The sequence below is a fragment of the Sciurus carolinensis genome, chromosome 1 (genome assembly GCF_902686445.1).
Source record: "Sciurus carolinensis chromosome 1, mSciCar1.2, whole genome shotgun sequence".
NCBI classification, from domain to species: Eukaryota; Metazoa; Chordata; class Mammalia; order Rodentia; family Sciuridae; genus Sciurus; species Sciurus carolinensis.
In genome coordinates this window covers 144,522,669-144,540,898 of record NC_062213.1, presented here as the reverse complement: position 1 = coordinate 144,540,898, position 18,230 = coordinate 144,522,669, and the positions used below count along the sequence as shown (strand labels likewise).

The 18,230-nt window shown below is 33.8% G+C and overlaps 2 protein-coding genes and 1 non-coding gene across 25 annotated transcripts in view; 1 reads left to right on the top strand and 2 right to left on the bottom strand.

The window, feature by feature from the left end:
• Nexn (nexilin F-actin binding protein) overlaps positions 1–10,669 on the top strand; it is a 48,691-nt gene extending 38,022 nt beyond the window's left edge. For 2 of the 7 annotated variants that reach the window (XM_047551938.1, XM_047551942.1), the window contains exons 10-14: positions 989–1,186; positions 3,924–4,145; positions 8,690–8,875; positions 9,102–9,459; positions 9,538–10,669. In XM_047551938.1, the coding sequence (XP_047407894.1) occupies positions 989–1,186; positions 3,924–4,145; positions 8,690–8,875; positions 9,102–9,459; positions 9,538–9,551 (978 nt within the window). In that variant the 3' untranslated portion in view covers positions 9,552–10,669. Of the gene's footprint in view, positions 1–988; positions 1,187–3,923; positions 4,146–8,689; positions 8,876–9,101; positions 9,471–9,537 lie in introns of those variants that run through there. The other 5 variants (XM_047551963.1, XM_047551968.1, XM_047551947.1 and 2 more) reach the window with 3 other exon arrangements.
• Positions 2,313–2,386, bottom strand: Trnat-ugu (transfer RNA threonine (anticodon UGU)). The gene has a single exon. It is a non-coding gene; the product is annotated as a tRNA-Thr (tRNA).
• Positions 10,559–18,230, bottom strand: part of Fubp1 (far upstream element binding protein 1) — a 33,925-nt gene continuing 26,253 nt past the window's right edge. For 8 of the 17 annotated variants that reach the window (XM_047551860.1, XM_047551891.1, XM_047551870.1 and 5 more), the window contains 2 exons: positions 15,836–15,981; positions 10,559–15,329 (listed from right to left, as the gene is read on the bottom strand). In XM_047551860.1, the coding sequence (XP_047407816.1) occupies positions 15,321–15,329; positions 15,836–15,981 (155 nt within the window). In that variant the 3' untranslated portion in view covers positions 10,559–15,320. Of the gene's footprint in view, positions 15,330–15,835; positions 15,982–16,061; positions 16,122–18,230 lie in introns of all 17 variants that reach the window. The other 9 variants (XM_047551855.1, XM_047551856.1, XM_047551858.1 and 6 more) reach the window with 5 other exon arrangements.

Sequence of the window (18,230 nt, the reverse complement as noted above, 5' to 3'; positions counted from 1 at the left end):
ATAAGATTGCAGTGTTAAATAAATAATCATATGTAAAGTGCCTATAATTGGCAGCTCTAAGTATTAACTATTATTTCTTAAAAATTATCCTGGCAGTAAATAAATCGGTATAATAAAATTAGAGCATTAAGAGTGTTCCCCCTGGGCTGGAGAGATAGCTCAGTCAGTAGAGTGCTTGCCTTGCAAACATAAGTCCCTGGGTTCGATCCCCAGCACCACAAAAAAAAAAAAAAAAAAAAAAAAAAAAGGTGTGTTCCCCCTGATTATGAGGAGCTCAATGATGGGTGATCTAATTCACTCAGACAAGAGTATAACTGAAATGTTTTATTTCATTCATTCATTCATTCTAGGACTGGGGTCTGAACCCAGGGATGCTTTACTACCTTTTTTTCATTTTGAGACAGCCTCAATAAATTGCAGAGGCTGGCCTTGGACTTGCTTTCCTCCCCAGTAGCTGTGATTACAGGCATGTGTTACTGCACCCAGCTGAAATGTTCTATTTTAATTACCAGAATAGAGATTCATTTTAATCTGTTATATTATTAATAAAATATTAATATCTAATCCAAATTTCTCACAGTATAAATAAAGGCAAATTATTTTTGTTCACTGGAATGGAGAATAGATGGTTATCAGTTTCTCCATAACTACAAAATACCTGTCCTTAATTTTATAAATATCTTCCCTTATTGTTTTATACTTTTGAAGAGAATTTATGATCTCCTGGATTATCTTGTTGTTGTTAATGAACACAATACCTTTATTTTATTTATTTATGTAGTGCTGAGGATCAAATCCAGTGCCTCACACGTGCTAAGCAAGCACTCTACCACTGAGCTATAACCCCAGCCCCGATCTCCTGTTTTGTATTTTTTTTTTAGTTCAATGGGAAACCTTTCTATTTAAGGAATTCCAATTTCTACAAGAAATATTCCTTTCTTAGCATATATAATTCTGGCAAATTTAATAAAGGAATTATTTCAAATAGGTAGTAGATGATGACTCCCCAGAAATATATAAAACAATCTCTCAAGAATCTCTCACACCGGGAAAACTGGAAATAAATTTTGAGGAATTACTAAAACAAAAAATGGAAGAAGAAAAAAGGCGAACAGAGGAGGAACGGAAGCATAAACTAGAAATGGAGAAACAGGAATTCGAACAACTGAGACGAGAAATGGGAGAGGTAAGAGTTTAAGAAACATCTATATACTATTTATACTTCTATTACCTTACAACAAGTAACCTTATATTATTCACATATTCACATAAAGGATACTCAACAAACTCCTATGGGGCATATGTGTGGTACAGGCTTCAGCAGTTATATGTACTTCTAGTTTGCTAACTCCCTCCTTGCTAATTTAATGATATATATAATATGTTATATATATAATGTTTTCAAGTTATGAAGAGAAGTCCTATAGTTCCTTAATAATTCTTCCTACATAACTGAAAATTATGTGGGTGCATCATGATTGTGAACTGTTTTTCTAAAGTACTATATTCAATATATCTATGAATTTTCCTTAAAACAAATGGACAAACTGATAAATTTAAAGTAAAACCTACAGAAGCATGGATACTAATAGGGCTATCAGTTTCACTAAGTGTATTTTTATCTTTTGGTCCTTGGTATTGAACGGAGGGGCTAGTACAAAGCACATTCTCTACCACTGAGGTACACCCCCAGCCCATTTAGCATGTATTTGAATCATTGTTTTACTAAATTATCCTAAAGTGGAACTGTGGTGATGTTAAGTATCTTAGTATGATCTCTGTAGTGTCGAAACTAATTTTTAAAATAAATGTATATATTATACACGGGGCCAGTTTTATGGGCATGCAAATTGTGTACTCACAGGACCTCATGTTCAGAATACTTCATATGACTCAATCCTCTGAGATTGCCATATTGAAAGCCTTAATTTTTGTCTTTGAATTTGTGTTAAGTAAAAGATGATTGGACAATGAAAGGTGTTTTAGGGCATTGGAGCCTTGGCTTACCCATGCTTCCTGCTGCCTCCCTACCCCCTGGAATGGGCTTTCAGAAGTGGCCTTCCCAAAGCTTTGTCTAACCTTCCCATGCCTGGATACCCTCATCCTCTGTGGGGGTGGCTCACGTTGCATAGGTGGCAGAAGGCAAGAGAAGAGAGGGCCCCTGAAGTGTAAGGCCGTACATATGAATAGGAGCAAGGTGTACATATGAATAGGAGCAAGATGAGCACTGACTGTCCTAGTCTTCGACTGGCAATGCCATAGTATGTTTGGCAGGCAAATTAGTGGCATCCTCTTTTTTTTTTTTTTTTTTTTTGGGGTGCTGGGGATCGAACCCAGGACCTCGTGCTTACAAGGCAAGCACTCTACCGACTGAGCTATCTCCCCAGCCCCAGTGGCATCCTCTTATCAACTTCTGATCTCTACACAGAGGTGAGGTGGCAGTCTCCTAGAAGTTGCTTGTTTGTCATAGGTTGGGGCAGTAGGTTATGAGAATTTTTACACCCCTGCCTTGGCTGTGGCTCAGCAAATTATATAGCTGGCTCTAAGAATATAAATACCATATGAATAGAAATTATAATTAAAATACCATGAATATGCTGTAGGAAATCGTGTCTTTCCCTTACCTTCCCCAAAACTTAATAGCAATTATTTAATAAAGCTGAAAATAGTCTATGAAAAACTCACTTCTAAAGTAGAATGTTAGTATTTTATTAGAAGTAATGTAGTTAATACATGGAAAATTAATGGTCAGACATTCTGGTGCTATCAAGTTACTGTACCCTATGTCCAAGAGTTTTGTTGCTTTTTTGCAGTGCTGGGAATGGGATTGAACCCAGGACTTTGCACAAGTTAGGCAAGTGCTTTACCACTGACCTACATTCCCAGTCCTTTTTGAGGCAAGGTCTCACAATAAGTTGCTTAGGCTGGCCTTGAACTTGCCTCTGTCTCTGGAGTTGCTAGGATTACAGGGGTGTGTCACTGCATCTGGCACCCTAGGGCTTTATTTGAAGATTAAAAAAATCATGTCCTGTGGGGTAAGCAAGTAGGCAAAAAGCCTAAACCAAAACTGTAATTCATAGCTTACTTCTAGCCCAGTGTTCTTTCTATTTTTTGCCTTCCCCTAAATGATCTTCTTTTAATTCCTAGTAAAAATTAATCTTGCCATGCATATTTTAGTTTTAGCAGGTTAATGTGGAATGTTAAAGATGTGTACTTATACTCCATGACAAAAATATTTTACACGGAATAAAATGTTTTCTAAATTTATAGCAACACTTTAGGTAAATTTGAACATTTGTGTTGAGGAAAGAGCTAATTTAAGCTTCGTCTTTGGTTTCAAATAAGAAATGCTGCACTCTTTGATGGTTTATTTTACCAATTATAGTAGGTCCCCTCCCTTACCTGAAGTTTTCCTTTCTGTGGTTAACCATAGTCTCAAAATATTAAATTCCAGAAATAAGCAATTCACAAGTTTTAACTCTGCAACATTCTATGTAGTGTGATGTAATCTCTCACTGTCCCACTCCATTCTGCCTAGAACAGGAATCATCCTTTTGCCTAGCATATCCATGTGGTATGATTTGTAGTCTCTACTATCAGATTGACTGTCACAGGATAGCAGTGCTTGCTATATTTTACATAATAATGGGTCCAAAGCACAAGAGTAGTGATGATGGTAATTTGGAAATACCAGAGAAGCTGTAAATAACTTCCTTTAAAGTGAAAAGGTAAAATTTTCTGACTTAGTAAGAGAAAGATTTGTATGCTGAAATTGCTAAGAATGAATAAGAAAAAAACAGTACACACAGGATTCAGTACTATTTGTGGCTTCAGGCATCTACTGGGCATCTTGGTACATATCTCTGCAAATATTTGGGGAAAAACTAATTTGTTGATATTCAACATTATTAATTTTTCTGAAGGAAGAAGAAGAAAATGAAACCTTTGGATTGAGCAGAGAATATGAAGAATTAATCAAATTAAAAAGAAGCGGCTCTATTCAAGCTAAAAATCTAAAAAGCAAATTTGAAAAAATTGGACAGTTGTCTGAAAAAGAAATACAGAAAAAGATAGAAGAAGAACGAGCAAGGAGAAGAGCAATTGACCTTGAAATTAAAGAACGAGAAGCAGAAAACTTCCACGAGGTATATTACTTTTGTATTTAACAGCTATGGTACAATAATGATAATGAATGCAATATAAAACTACCTTTGAAATAAGTTTTAGTACTAAAAAAGTACTTACATTTAATCACTGACATATATAATAATCAAAACAAAAACAAAAAGCAAAAGCACATTAAGATCTTAGAAAACTTTGAAAGACTCCCTGACTCTAGCATCGTTACAAAATGACCTGTTAAAACCTAGAGATCAAATGGTTTAATCTAAGCAAAAATGGTTAAAGTATTGGTTTTAGTGCAACTAGTAGAACCAGTTTATTCAAGTTAAACCCCAGAGATTATTCATACTAACATGTTTTATAGATGAGGCTATAAAACCATGTGATGTGGTCAAAGTCACAGCAGTAACTCAGTGGAAGAGCCTTAATCGGAATTCTGAGGGCATGAAATTGAGGTATCTTCATACATAAAATGAGTCAATCCTGTAATGTCCTTTCCTACTTTAGACTTTTCCATGAGTGAGTCTGCATTTACATGGGATTTGGATTTTTTTTCTTGCCAGAATTCTGTAATATTTAATCTATATGCCTAAAAATACACTTTGAAATATGCAACTAGCAAACAGGTATGGAAAGTTGGGAGAGCCTTTAGAGGGGATTTAAGGATGGAATGAAATTATGTGCCAATTAGTGAGTTGAGGTTATGGTTCAGTGGTAGAGCACTTGCCTAGCATGTGTGAGGTACTAGGTTTGAATCTCAGCACCACATATAAAGGTTCTTCAACAACTAAAAAAAAAAAATATAAAATTAGCACATAATTGAAACCGTAAGCAATTCATTACTATTGAGGCAAGCACAGAATGAAGAGATGAAGATGCAAGCACACGTGAGATGAAAATTTTTAAACTGGGGATTGAGCCCAGGGGCACTATATACTGAGTTACATCCCCAACCCTGTTTATTATTTTGAAACAGGGTCTTGCTAAATTGTTGAGGTTGATCTCAAACTTGTAATCCTTCTGCCTCAACCTTGAATTGCTGGGATTACAGGTGTGCATCATTGTACCTGGCCTATGTAGTCTTAAAATGCCATGTGAGCTGGGTGTGGTGGCCCAGCAACTCAGGAGGATGAGGCAAGATTTTAAGTTCAAAGCCAGCCTTAACAACTTAGGGAGGACTTAAGCAATTTAGCAAGACTCTGTCCCAAAAATAAAAAATAAGAGTTGGGGATGTGTGGCTCCAAGTCATGTGAAGAGAGTTTTAAAATGTGGAGTAACATCAGACATCTTTTTAGCTACAGTATGTCAAACTAAAGGTGGGCTCAGATGTATGTGTTCAGGAGTTCCCAGTTTCAGGATCTGCTGTAGACACTGGTACTGTCTTAGTGACTAAACTTGTCATTTCTCTTCACATAGCACTTAGAATCAAAGGCAAAGGTGAAGGATGGTAAACAATTACTAAGTGGTGGCAAATAAAAGCTAGAGAGTCATGAAGCAGGGTAAAGGAAGTGAGTTCGTAACCACTCCTGTGGGGCCCTGAGTTGTTTTGGGGAAAGTGTGCAAGCCAAATGAGATGTGACTGATAAGAGCTGTTATAAGTATTTTAAAAGGTTTTATATTTAGTTTTATGGGATCAAATTGGAAGGATTTAATGTCTAGAAGAGGTTTAACAGTGCTAAGCAAACATGCTGAATGTAAAGGTTGCATAGAAGTTGCAGGTAAAGAGAAACACTCCAGATTGAGGGCACAATGATTCAACAGAGGCTATAAATATTTGGGGAGTGGAAAATAGGCTCAAAGGGCTGTAAGGTAAGGTTCACAGAATAGTGTTGACTGTAGAGGGAGATTATGGCTAGTGCAAAGGCCTTTTTAAACTTATAGTTTTCTGGGAAATGTTAATAAACAAATTTCTAGGACAGTAAAAAAGATTGTTTATTAAAGAATTTGGAGATCATGATGGATGAACTGGAAAATATGTACGAAGGTATTGAGGCCAAAGGAGAAAAGTAGAGCAAACTAACAAAACTGGGTAAAAAGTTGCTTTGGGGCAGGTGGCTGCTGAGGAGCCTAATATTACACCAAGATTACCAAGAAAACCAGATAATTGCTAGAGAAATCAGGTCTGATGAGGCAGGATGAATAAATTGTTTTGAATAAGGTAGAGACAGTCTGAAACAGATCTTAAACTAGGGTAAGTGGCAAGGTCTATGTACTGTTAACTTTGCTGAAGTAGATCAAGCCATTTGGAAATAAAATATGGAGGTGAATGATAAAACCCCCAAGAGCCAGCATTTGGTTAGATGGAATAAAATCAGTTGAGAATTAAGAGATAAATTTGTCACACAAGTCACCGTGTACTTGTTTCCTTTGAGTTGCTAACTGGTATTAAACCTGAGCAATCAAAATTTGTAGGCAAGATAAAAATAAATAAGGCAGGTGACTTTTTGTTTTATTTCTATTATTGACTCTACAATGAGATCAGGGAATGCCGGAACTCCTTTAATACATTAGGATGTTCTGAATAGGTGCTTCCTGCAAAGGGCACTGAAGTCCCTCCTATCATACCTTCCTGAATTAAAGGTCATTGAGGCAGTCTTTAAAAATGTACTAGCATAATTTTTGCTAGAGTGCAACCAAGAGCGGGACCTCTGCTATAGCAATCCCTTTTTCCACGTCTCATTTCCTCCTTTAGAAAAATGTGTCCGCCATCTTTCAAGGCCTCATTCGTGTATACTTCCCCAGAGAATTCCATTCCAGCTCCTGTAGCACTTAATCTGTATCATTCATTTGATTTGGTATTTAAACCTGCTAAATGCCTTATGTAGTATCTGACTTTAAAGTTAAGATTTTCAGTACACTATACTCTCAAACCATTCCTGCTTCATTGTATTCTAAGAAAACTGCATTGCCTAACTGCACTGCCTTTAATGTTCCTGCACTGGGGGGTGTCAGTGCCTTATAATGTACCTAGAGAAGAGTTCATTCCATTCAACAGGATAAAATAGCTTTCTTTCTCAGAAACATTAATCTAGCTTTTCAGGGGTTCAAGAAAAGATGACATTTGTTCATTCACTTTCTCCCTATTAGCTCATGAGAAATTTACTTGTTCAAATTTATTTTTGTGCCAAAATCTACAATGCAAGTTCTTAAATGGGATCCAGTCAGAACAGCAGTTATTGTACTGCATTACTATACTATTGTACAGTACCCTATCCTGAAGTTAGTTTGGTAATCAAATTAAATATTTATGTAGGATGAAGGCAGTCTTTTCTAAAATTAGAAAACCCTATTGATAAAACTGCAGTAAGCAAAGTTAGCATATGTATTTTTAAACCTTTCATTAAAAGTAATTATAGGCAGGCATTATCTGGAGGGTAACAGCACAAATTTACCCACCAGGTATCTGTTTATAATTCATGTCCTAGGATTTCCCCACAAATAAAAATTGGGGGTGGGGGGTGCCTGCAGTTGTGGCTCACTGGCAGAGTACTTGCCTAGCACACTCGAGACACTGGGTTCGATCCTTAGCACCACATAAAAATAAAGGTATAAAAAAATGAAAAAAAAAATTGGACTCAAACTGGGAAAAACAAACCAATTTTCTTTTACTTCCTATTTCTTTCACTGGAACAAGGGTGAAACACCTCAAACTGATATAAAACATCCTGTGACCTTCGAAGACCTTCATATATGACTAACATATTGTCTTTGCAAGTTCTTTAGTTGGCTGTTACCCTGAAGCAACTACCCCACAGTATTAAATTGTTTTCAGATAGACCTACAAATGCCTGTAAACCAAGTCAACTACAACTATAGAACTTTAGAAAGTATGGATTAACTGTACTTGTTAACCACATTCTACTAAAACCACCCACAGCGACATCACTATCAAATTGGCCCTTTCCTAGACTCATTCATACTGATAGTTGATTCTGCTCTTAAATCACTATTACCATGGCTTCCAACACTCAGCTTTAAACAGATGAACTACACATTTGACCTTAATTACTGCCTTTTAACATCTGTCTTCCCATTTTTCTGCCATTTGATCATGATTTGTATGGGATTCATCTCTAGGACACAGGCCAAAGATGGGTGAGGAAGGAAAATCAAACAATAACAGAAACAAATTATATTCTTTGTCATAGGGTAGGGGAAAAGGGAGTTTTACTAATTGTGAAAAGGTGTAGTACTGTATTTGGGCCTTTTCCCTATCATTCAGTACTATCAAAAACAAGCCAGAGTTGGCTGGGCAAATCAATAGGCTGGCATTCCAATGAGACTGTGTGATCTTTACACTTGAAGGAAAGGATTATAATTAAGAATGCTTTGCTGGGCATGGTAGTAAATACCTGTAAACCCAGTGGCTTGGGAGGGTGAGGCAGGAGGATAGCAAGTTTGAGGCCAGTCTCTGCAATTTAGTGAGATCCTAAGTCAAAACATAAAAAGGGGTGGGAGTGTAGCTCAGGAGTAAAGCACCCCTAGGTACATGACACAATTATTAACACTTCATTTCTTGGTTTTTAGAAAATAAGCAATTGTTATTCTTGATCCCCTTTTTTTGAAGGAAGATGATGTTGATATAAAGCCTGCAAAAAAAAGTGAGGCTCCATTTACTCATAAAGTGAATATGAAAGCAAGATTTGAACAAATGGCTAAGGCAAGGGAAGAAGAAGAACAAAGAAGGATTGAAGAACAAAAGTTTCTGCGAATGCAGTTTGAACAAAAAGAAATTGATGCAGCCCTACAAAAGGTACCAGGTTTACATGTTGTTTTAAAAAAATGTTCCAAGGATGCTTTTAAAAACCATAATTTTATGAAGAGAATTTTAAAAAATCTTAATAGCTTTCAAATAACTGGAATATTGTATACTTTATAAGTATACATTATTTGCTTTTACCTTCAAAATTCTACTACTATACCACTGCTTTGAAAATAATATTGTAAATGCCATCCTTAATGCACTTATTTTAATATAGAAAAGAGAAGAGGAGGACGAAGAGGAGGGTAGCATCATGAATGGCTCCACAATTGAAGATGAAGAGCAAATCAGATCAGGAGCTCCATGGTTCAAGAAGCCTCTGAAAAACACCTCAGTTGTAGATAGTGAGCCAGTCAGATTTACTGTTAAAGTAACAGGAGAACCCAAACCAGAAATTACCTGGTGGTTTGAAGGAGAAATACTACAGGATGGAGAAGACTATCAATATATTGAAAGAGGAGAAACTTACTGCCTTTACTTACCAGAAACTTTCCCAGAAGATGGAGGAGAGTATATGTGTAAAGCAGTCAACAATAAAGGCTCTGCAGCTAGTACCTGTATTCTTACCATTGAAAGTAAGAATTAATCATCTTTTAATCTTTTATTCTATTAAAATTTTTTCCTATTAAATTATTTTTTTTTCTCTTTTTTAGCTGATGACTACTAGGCTACCTTCTCAACTTGGAACTTTCTCTATCTACAACTTTCTTTCTTCCTACATCCATCTTTTCTGTGGCAGTGCCAAAAAGGATACCATAAGTACCACTATGTTGACTTCTTAATTCCTTTTTCATAAGTCTTCAAAAACACACTCATCTAAAGAATATTTACTTTTTCAACTGAGCATCAAATTTATAAACATTATGCAATAGTAGTCAAAAATATATTTATGGGGTGGGAAACTGATTCAGTTATAATGGTGGTATATTTCCTGTAGATTTATAGCAATTATGTTTTTTAAAAAGTAAACATTATTTTGCATGAAAGAATTACCATTTGTGAGCTTTTACACCTAAAATTAGCCTGAGCTGAGACAACTAATTTGGATTCGAGTTGGCTTTTTTTCTTAGTAACTGAATGTTTCAGTCTTTCTGAAGTAGAAGGGGAAGAGGATCATTCTTTTCATGGGAAAGGAAACATGGAGAAAAAAACAATCACCAGAAAAAATCAGATAAGAAACCACTGCCTATACATTGTTCTGAGTGTTAGGAATACTTAAATGTATTTTTCAAATGTGTGTAATATTATAACCAAACTACTGAAGCAAATTTTGTTATGATCTTGCTTGAACAAATTATATTTTAATGAGAAAACTTTGTATGACTAGTTCATGCAGGAGAAAACATTTTCAACATAATTGAAGGTTTCAAGATTTAAGAGGACTGACTTAGTAAAAAGCCTTTAATTAAAAACACTAGTCTATTTGTAAATAACTAGTTATGTTATCAAGTTGTTTTTATATTTTAATTTTCTGGAAGATGGTTTTATTTTACAATGTAAACCCATTAATGAAGTAACTTGTATATTAAATAAAAAAGATCTTTCCTTGGTTTAAAGACTTGTCCAATCAGATGTTTACCCTTTATCATTGGAATTCTTAAAAACCAGTATTTTCTCACAATCCTTTAATGTCAAGACAAAATTCTTTTTCCCGAGTATCAAATGTATAAAAGACACAAAATACTCTTATAATTCACCAAAGTACATTTATTAATTTTTTTTATTGAGGAGACCATAATGAATACAAAATTACAGCAAGCATGTATCCTTTTACACACAATGTCATTAAAGCAAACTCTAAACCACAGTTTGTAAAGTATTCAATTTACCTCAAGTCCAAGCTGCATCTCCCTAAGACACTGTTCCCATCACAGTAGCCATTTTAAGCCAATCTTCTTTTTACACACGGGTAGTTTCTGTAGAGAACACTTTTCTCAGGACGAAAATGCATCGAGCATGCATAAGAAAAAATATATATATATTCGCAAATACATTTAAGAGTTTTCTTTAGGGGTACTACTGAAGAAAATAAAACCTTGGGATTTATTTGCTTTTTAAAAGCACCAATTTAAAATCCCTCAAAAGTTTTATTGTGGTAAGAAAAATCAAGTGACTGTTTAAATAAAACGTAAGGTTATTATCAGAATCAAAATTATATTTAACTAGGTATTGTTAAAAAGCATTTTAAAATGAGGCAGAATTTGCAGAAAAAAAAATAAGACATCCTCATTGATTAGTAAACTATATCATTATTTTAGACAACAGATAACTTTCTAGGTAGAAGGTTCTACTGGCAGAGTATCCAAACAAATACTGTTACTTAGTCATATACTCCTATTTCTTTCTAAATTACTCTCCTACACCTAACCAAACTTGTCATTATGAATTAACTACAAAGATATTTAAGGATATATTTTACAATGTTAATAAACAACTAGTATCAAATCACTAGCCTTAGCATTAAACCATTTTTATTAATTAAAAAATATACTTATTTCTAAAAAAAAAAAGAAAAGAAAAAAGAAAAAAAAATATCAAACCATAGAATTCTAAGTATCACCACACTAAGAGTCTTAAAAAAACACACTGTCAAGTTTTTGCTCAAGTGCTAGTCAAATCAATCAGTGAAAGTTCCATCTAAAACTAAACATTTTTTTCTACCATGGCTAACATCCATTTCATTTCAAACCAACTGGCTCACCTTTTTTGCTTTCCCTTTATTTCAAAGATACAATAAGATTAGTGCCATTTAAAAAAAATGCTTATTTTATCAGGAAGGTTATGGTAATGAATTAAAAAATTCTCATGATAGCAACAATGCCACATATCTAATAGCATTCATCTGTATTTTCCTCTATAAAAATGCAAACTACAACTAACCAAAACTTGACAGGGTTCTTAAGGTCAAAAGAGCCCCTTTATACTATCAAATTTTAACATAACTAGCATTGACTATCAAATACACATAGCATAAATGTGGTGCAGTAACTTAAGAAATTTAACAGTTCATGGAACATTTAAGATCAAGTGAATAGCACTTTAAAATGAAAAGTGATCAAAAGCAGGTACATTACACCCTACACCATATTATGTATGGGAATACATTTCATATTTCTCAATTATGATTTGCCAATTTTACCTTCTACATTGAGCCCTTCTATGGTCCATGCTCATCGGCTCACCAATGGCATACACTCAAAGGATTCCTCTTTATGGGTAACTATCTCAGGACCTGATTTTATGAGCTATGATTTGGTGCTTGCAGCATCTTCAGCACTGTGTGTGAAAATGAAGGCAGTATTTTTGAATATTTTTCTTTGATGTACAGATAAGCAGGAGTTTAAAAGGATCAGCACATTTTAGAAATTGAATAAACAAAACTGGTATGATGCTGCTTTAATACATTCATCTTAACTCAAAATATGTACCAGTTAAAATCATCTATAACACACAAAACATTTTAAACTGGCAAAAATAAAATAAATGCAGCGTCAGTTATTAAAATATTATAAGTCAGAAAAATATTGGTTGCTACACAGATTATGAAAGGTTATTTGCTATACAGTTAACATTTCACTGATGCACATGCCTTTTATCAAAATATACTGCCAGTATTTCATAATTTTTCCTTTTTCAGCATTTGTTATGAAAACAGATTTGTCTAAGAAAAAACAAAAACAAAAACAAAAAACAAAAAAACCAAACTGTCCCATAATGTTCTTACTGAATTACTACAGTTCAAGAATAAGAAAAAAAGAAAATAAAGAAACCACAGTTTTGGAGGGCAAAGAAATGTCCTGTCAATCATAAACAGACTGTGAAGGCTGTTGAAGTTTCTGACCAAACGATTTCCTAAGTCTTGAAAATTATGTAATTGTCCTTTCTTAACTGCAACAATTTTATATTTGGGGGAAAAATGCAAAAAGATTTGCATGTAGATCAGTTATAGCAGCAATCTACATTATTTTGTTTTAATAAAAAAATTAAAATAAAAAACATTACCCAGAAATGTACAGTTGCTTGAACAACTTAACAGACTTTCCACTAAAATGGTAGCATAACAAAATACATTTTGGGGTAGCAGCAGCAGATTGCTTTGAGTACACAACCACAAAAACCTCACAGGGACAACATTAATGTACTGAAATATTTATTTATATATGTCCTTAGGTTGTGCTTACCTGTGCTTTTTGCAGCAGAACCTAAGGTGGAAGGTCTGGGAAGGCACTGTGAAGTATAAATAATTGCACTGTTTGCAATTAATAAAGATTTTAAACCTTAAATGAATCAAAATCAACAGCCTCCAATTTGTGAGTTATGATATTGAATCCAACTGAACTATTTCTTCTGTTTTAATTAATAAATGCACCACTTTCCTAAAAGATCATCTATACAACAGAATCATGCAAAATACTGAAATTGTTCATGTCAATACCCTACTCTTAAAGATAACAGATAACTAACTCCTTAACTATTAAACTTCAAACTAGTACTACACATCCATATCTAAATAAGGGTAAGGGAAGTCACTCTAGGTTATATAAAACAATCAAAAACATTTCAAAATATCTACAATGAACTGTACTGCTATTTTCCACCCTATAGTAATCTCAACATTTTGTTCTTGTACATCTTCCTTTAAAGTATATTCAAAACAACAAATGGTGCTCCCCACCAATGACAGAAAATATATTTATGGTGTTAAAAGTGCTACATTGCTTATTATTTGCAAGCTGAAAACCACTTCTGTCTTATACATTTCAAGTTTTTCATATTAATATACGATATGCATATTTTAACCAAAAACCAGTATTTTAGGAGCACCAGTAATACTATTCAATTTTGTTAATGATCAAGTTTTCTTTAGCTATAGCTAAAGCATATCAAAAATACTTACCCATTAAGCTCACTTAAAAAAAAAAAAAAAAAACAAAAAAAAAAAACAGAACTATGTATTATTCTATGTTAAACAATTATGGTTTTCCAAGATATTAGCACTGTATTCCAACATAATATTCACACAAAATATGGCATTTGCATTATGTGGAACATTGACAAAAAGATACTGTTGCAGTTCATCAATTTGTCATTCTGATGTACTTACAGTGCAATGCTCCTTGAAGGAACACAATCAAGGATGATACACAGCACAGTCCTCCTCACCCCTACAGAGCTAGTTCTATACTGGCTGGATCAAACCTGCACTTCAACAGACAATGGCAAGACAGACTGTATTTGCATGTAGTCTATAAATATGCAAAGAGCCAACAAATATGCAAAGAGTAAAACAATGGATTTCAACAAAATATCAGAACTTCAGCATGAGTGTTAAAGAGTAATAAAATGATTTCAAGTACATAAAAAAATTAAGTTGATTCAATGATTGGACTTGTGCATTTACAAAACAAAGCTTATCTATACTGCAAAAAGAAAAAAAAGAGAAAAAAGAAAAAAGCTTGAACGTTTCCATACCCCAATTATGTTTCAATGGCAGATGCAATGTAGCTATACTTTTTGCATACTATTCACTTTTCTACCCTAAATTTAGAAAGAAACACACTAATATTATATACATTGAAAGAGTTGCTTTACATGAAAAAAACTCATTAGACTACTCAAATTCACTATCTGAAAACTGTTTAAAATTAGTTATGCTGAAACAATCTTGGAAATCAAGTAAATATCAAATTAAGAACAGAAAGGTTAACTGTTATAGCAGCAGTACAGGTCTGAAACAGTGGTCATGTATAAAAGGAAATTTTACTGTTAATGCAATGGAAGTATGCCAAAAGATCATTGTACACACATGCAGTTTTTAATCAAACAGAAGGAAAAAAAATGAAGATATCAGGATTACTTGTGCTGAAATAGCCAAATACAATAAATGGAAAAGTCTCCAATCTACCACTATACTGCAAGGGGGAAAAAACATGCCAGTGTTTAAAAACTCAATAATTCATGGGGAAAGCTTACATATTTGTGTATATGTATCTTATCACTGCTAAGAAATTACGAATTCTTTAAATACCCACATATCCAACTTACCGACACAGGAGGTTTCATATCATTTATTGTAAAGCACAAAACAGGCATTTTAAAAGTGAAAGTATACATTGAAAAAGTACATTTATATCACAAAGCATTGACCACATAATAGTTGCAAATACATTTGCTGGAATGTGTACATCTACACTAAACACTAAAAACAAACCAATTTTCATTTCTACACAGAAATATTAACCTCCTATCAGTAGTGATAGATATTTTGTACATTTTCAAAAAAAAAAAAAAGAAAAAGAAAAAGATAAAAAAAAAAAAAAACTACTTTAAACCAAAAACAAAATTAAGATCTTCATCAAGTCGTCTGCATCCATATATTTAACAAAGGTTTTTTTCCCCCACACAATGAAGCAAATACTGTATTGTCCACTTCTTATTATTGGCCCTGTGCAGAAGAGATACATAAGAAATACACAAAAAGTTAAAGAAAATCCTTTAAATGGAGCTAATTCAGGAGTGAATCCTTTAAGAAAGAAAAATTGGTTAATATAAATGGTGGTGGCTTCTTGCATGATTTGCAAATCCCTGGGGGGGGAAGAAAATTTATTTTTAAATCAAAGGCATTGTAGAAATATTCAGCGCTCAGATGCCAGAAAGCATTATTTTAAAAGAAAGAAAGAAAGAAAAAAATAAAGTCTCAAAACAAACAAACAAAAAAACCCCCAAATACAGAACATTTCATTTAAATTCTGCCAGATGAAAACAAAAAAGGTACAGTCCCAAACAGACAAAACAGTAAACATGCAGAAAATATGATTGGGGGGGTGGGGGTGGGGGAACCACACAAACAAACAATGACAAAAAAAAAAAAAAAAAAAAAAAAAAAAAAAAAAAAAAAAAAAAAAAAAAAAAAAAAACAACAACAACAACAAATTAGCTAATTTATTATACCTGAGGTGCTGGAGGATGCTGTGGCATTCCCTGGGGACTTGTCTGGGCATAATAAGCTGCTTGTTGTCTATAGTACTCAGCCCAGGCCGCACTATAATCTGGCTGACCACCTGGTGGAGCCCCAGTAGGAGCAGGAACTGCTTGACCTTTAAGAAAACAGAACAACTTTGTTGCTGCAACCATAATTAAAAGCCCAAAAGAATCTCATTTCTAATAAAAACAATACCTTGCTTCTTGTAATATTCCTCCCAAGCCTTTGAATAATCTTGTGTCTGCCCTTGTTGACCTAAAAAAAACCCCCTAAATTTTAATACAAAATTAAATCCACTGTTAGTACAGGTTATAATGACAAAGTAGAGGATCAGAATTCTGCCTGTTTATCTTAAATATTCATTACTGCTAAAAACTACCCTGAAAACAAAAACAAAAAAACCTCTCTTTTCTTAATCTTATGGTTAATCATGGGTTTTAATTAATAGTCTTACTATTAATTAAAACCAAAAACTTGCCAAAATCTACTTAGCCTTAAGCAAAGGTAAAAATTCAAGACATAATCCTTGATTTAATTTCAGAGTTAATAAACTGTTATTGTTCTGAGTAAGTTTCAAAAGTACTTCTAGTTAAGTAGTCTGTAGACCTTTGGATGGTGCCCTGGCAGTGAAGGCAAACACAGGGTAAAAGAAGAGAGAAAATTCTGTTTTTTTTTTTTTTGGGGGGGGGGGGGGGGATAGATCTGTTATACTACCAGTCTTGAAATTCAAGCCCTCAATAGAGAACTACTAAAAATATTTATGAAAAGCAAATAAAAAATACTTAAAGATCATGATATAAACCTGATATGCTCAAATTACAACAAAATTTTATTAAAAATAACCTGGTAAATGACACAAAAAGATCAAAGAAACACAAACTCATGATCAGATCTTTCTTTAGGCAAGATGACTTTTCTGAATCATGAAACTAAAGAGATACAACAACCAAATGTAATATACAAACAATGAGTGGGCTCCAAACTAAAACAAACAAGACAAAACCACAAATTATAAAAGATTTTCTGGATAGTGACATTTAAATATACTGTGTATGTTAAGGATATTACTGAGTATATTTAGAGAAAAATTATCTGCAAATTACTTTGTAATTGTCCATGTACAAAAAAACATACAAAAACCACACAAACAAAGGTGTATGGATCACTTTTTAAAAAATGGTGAAACTGGGTATTTGTTGTACTATTTTTCCAATTTTCTGAAAATGAAAAAAATTTGAAAATAAAAAAATGAGAGCTGGGCAGTGGTGTGTGCCTGTAATCCCAGCTACTTGGGAGGCTGAGGCAGGAGGATCACAAGAAGCCAGTCTGATTAACTTAGCAAGGCCCTGCCTAAAAAAACAAAGGGCTGGGGATATAGCTCAGAAGTAGAACACATGCTTAGCATGTGTAAGGCCCTGGATTGAATCCATAGTAACACACACACACACACACACAGAGGCAGCAAGGAGAAATGAGATGTTTTCCTAATCACAGCTCCTACACATGAGCACTTGGTTCTATTACATAATTATAGACAAAAAATATTGAAGCACCATAACATACCATATGCTATTTTTATGTTTGCTGGAAGTTGCCAAGAAGGCAACTTTACAGTTTTAGGAAGTAGTCTAACCACCATTATCAAACTGGTAATGGAATGAAAAAGCCACTGAGTGAATAAAATCTTAATATATATAACCATTAACCTTAAAAATGAATAAAAAAGGGGCTGGAGTTGTGGCTCAGTGGTAGAGTGCTTGCCTGGTACATGAGGCCCTGGGTGCTGACCACATATAAATAAAAAATCCATTGACAACTAAAAATATATTAAAAAAAAAATAATAATAATAAAAGAAATTTTCTTTGGGCAACAGAGAAAAATTACATTTACTACAAAAAAATTCTCATTTTTTTCCTTCCATAAAAAACTTTTTCAAAAAGTTAGTTCAACATTTTGACCTTATATGGAGACAATTCCAGTAAATCTGAAACAAGTTTTAATATTTGGAAAACAAACTTTGTTAAAGGAGCAACAATTTCCATTTCCAAATTTACAAAAGGAACAAAACTTCACTGAAGATACGCTTAGGTTACAGGCTATATAAAACAAGAGTTTAAACAGACATATATCCAGATGGAAAGCTAAAAGTAAAGGTGTTAGACTCTAAGAAAAACACTTGAAAAGTTGTCAATATCTGACATTTCACCCATTTGTTTACAAAAGGAAAAAAAAAAAAATTGACATTTCAATCTGAAAAATACGTTCAGCTGGGTGAGGTGGTGCACGCCTATAATCCCAGTGGCTCTCTGGAAAGCAGTATGGAGATTTCCTCAGAACTTCGAATGAACCCACCATTTGACCCA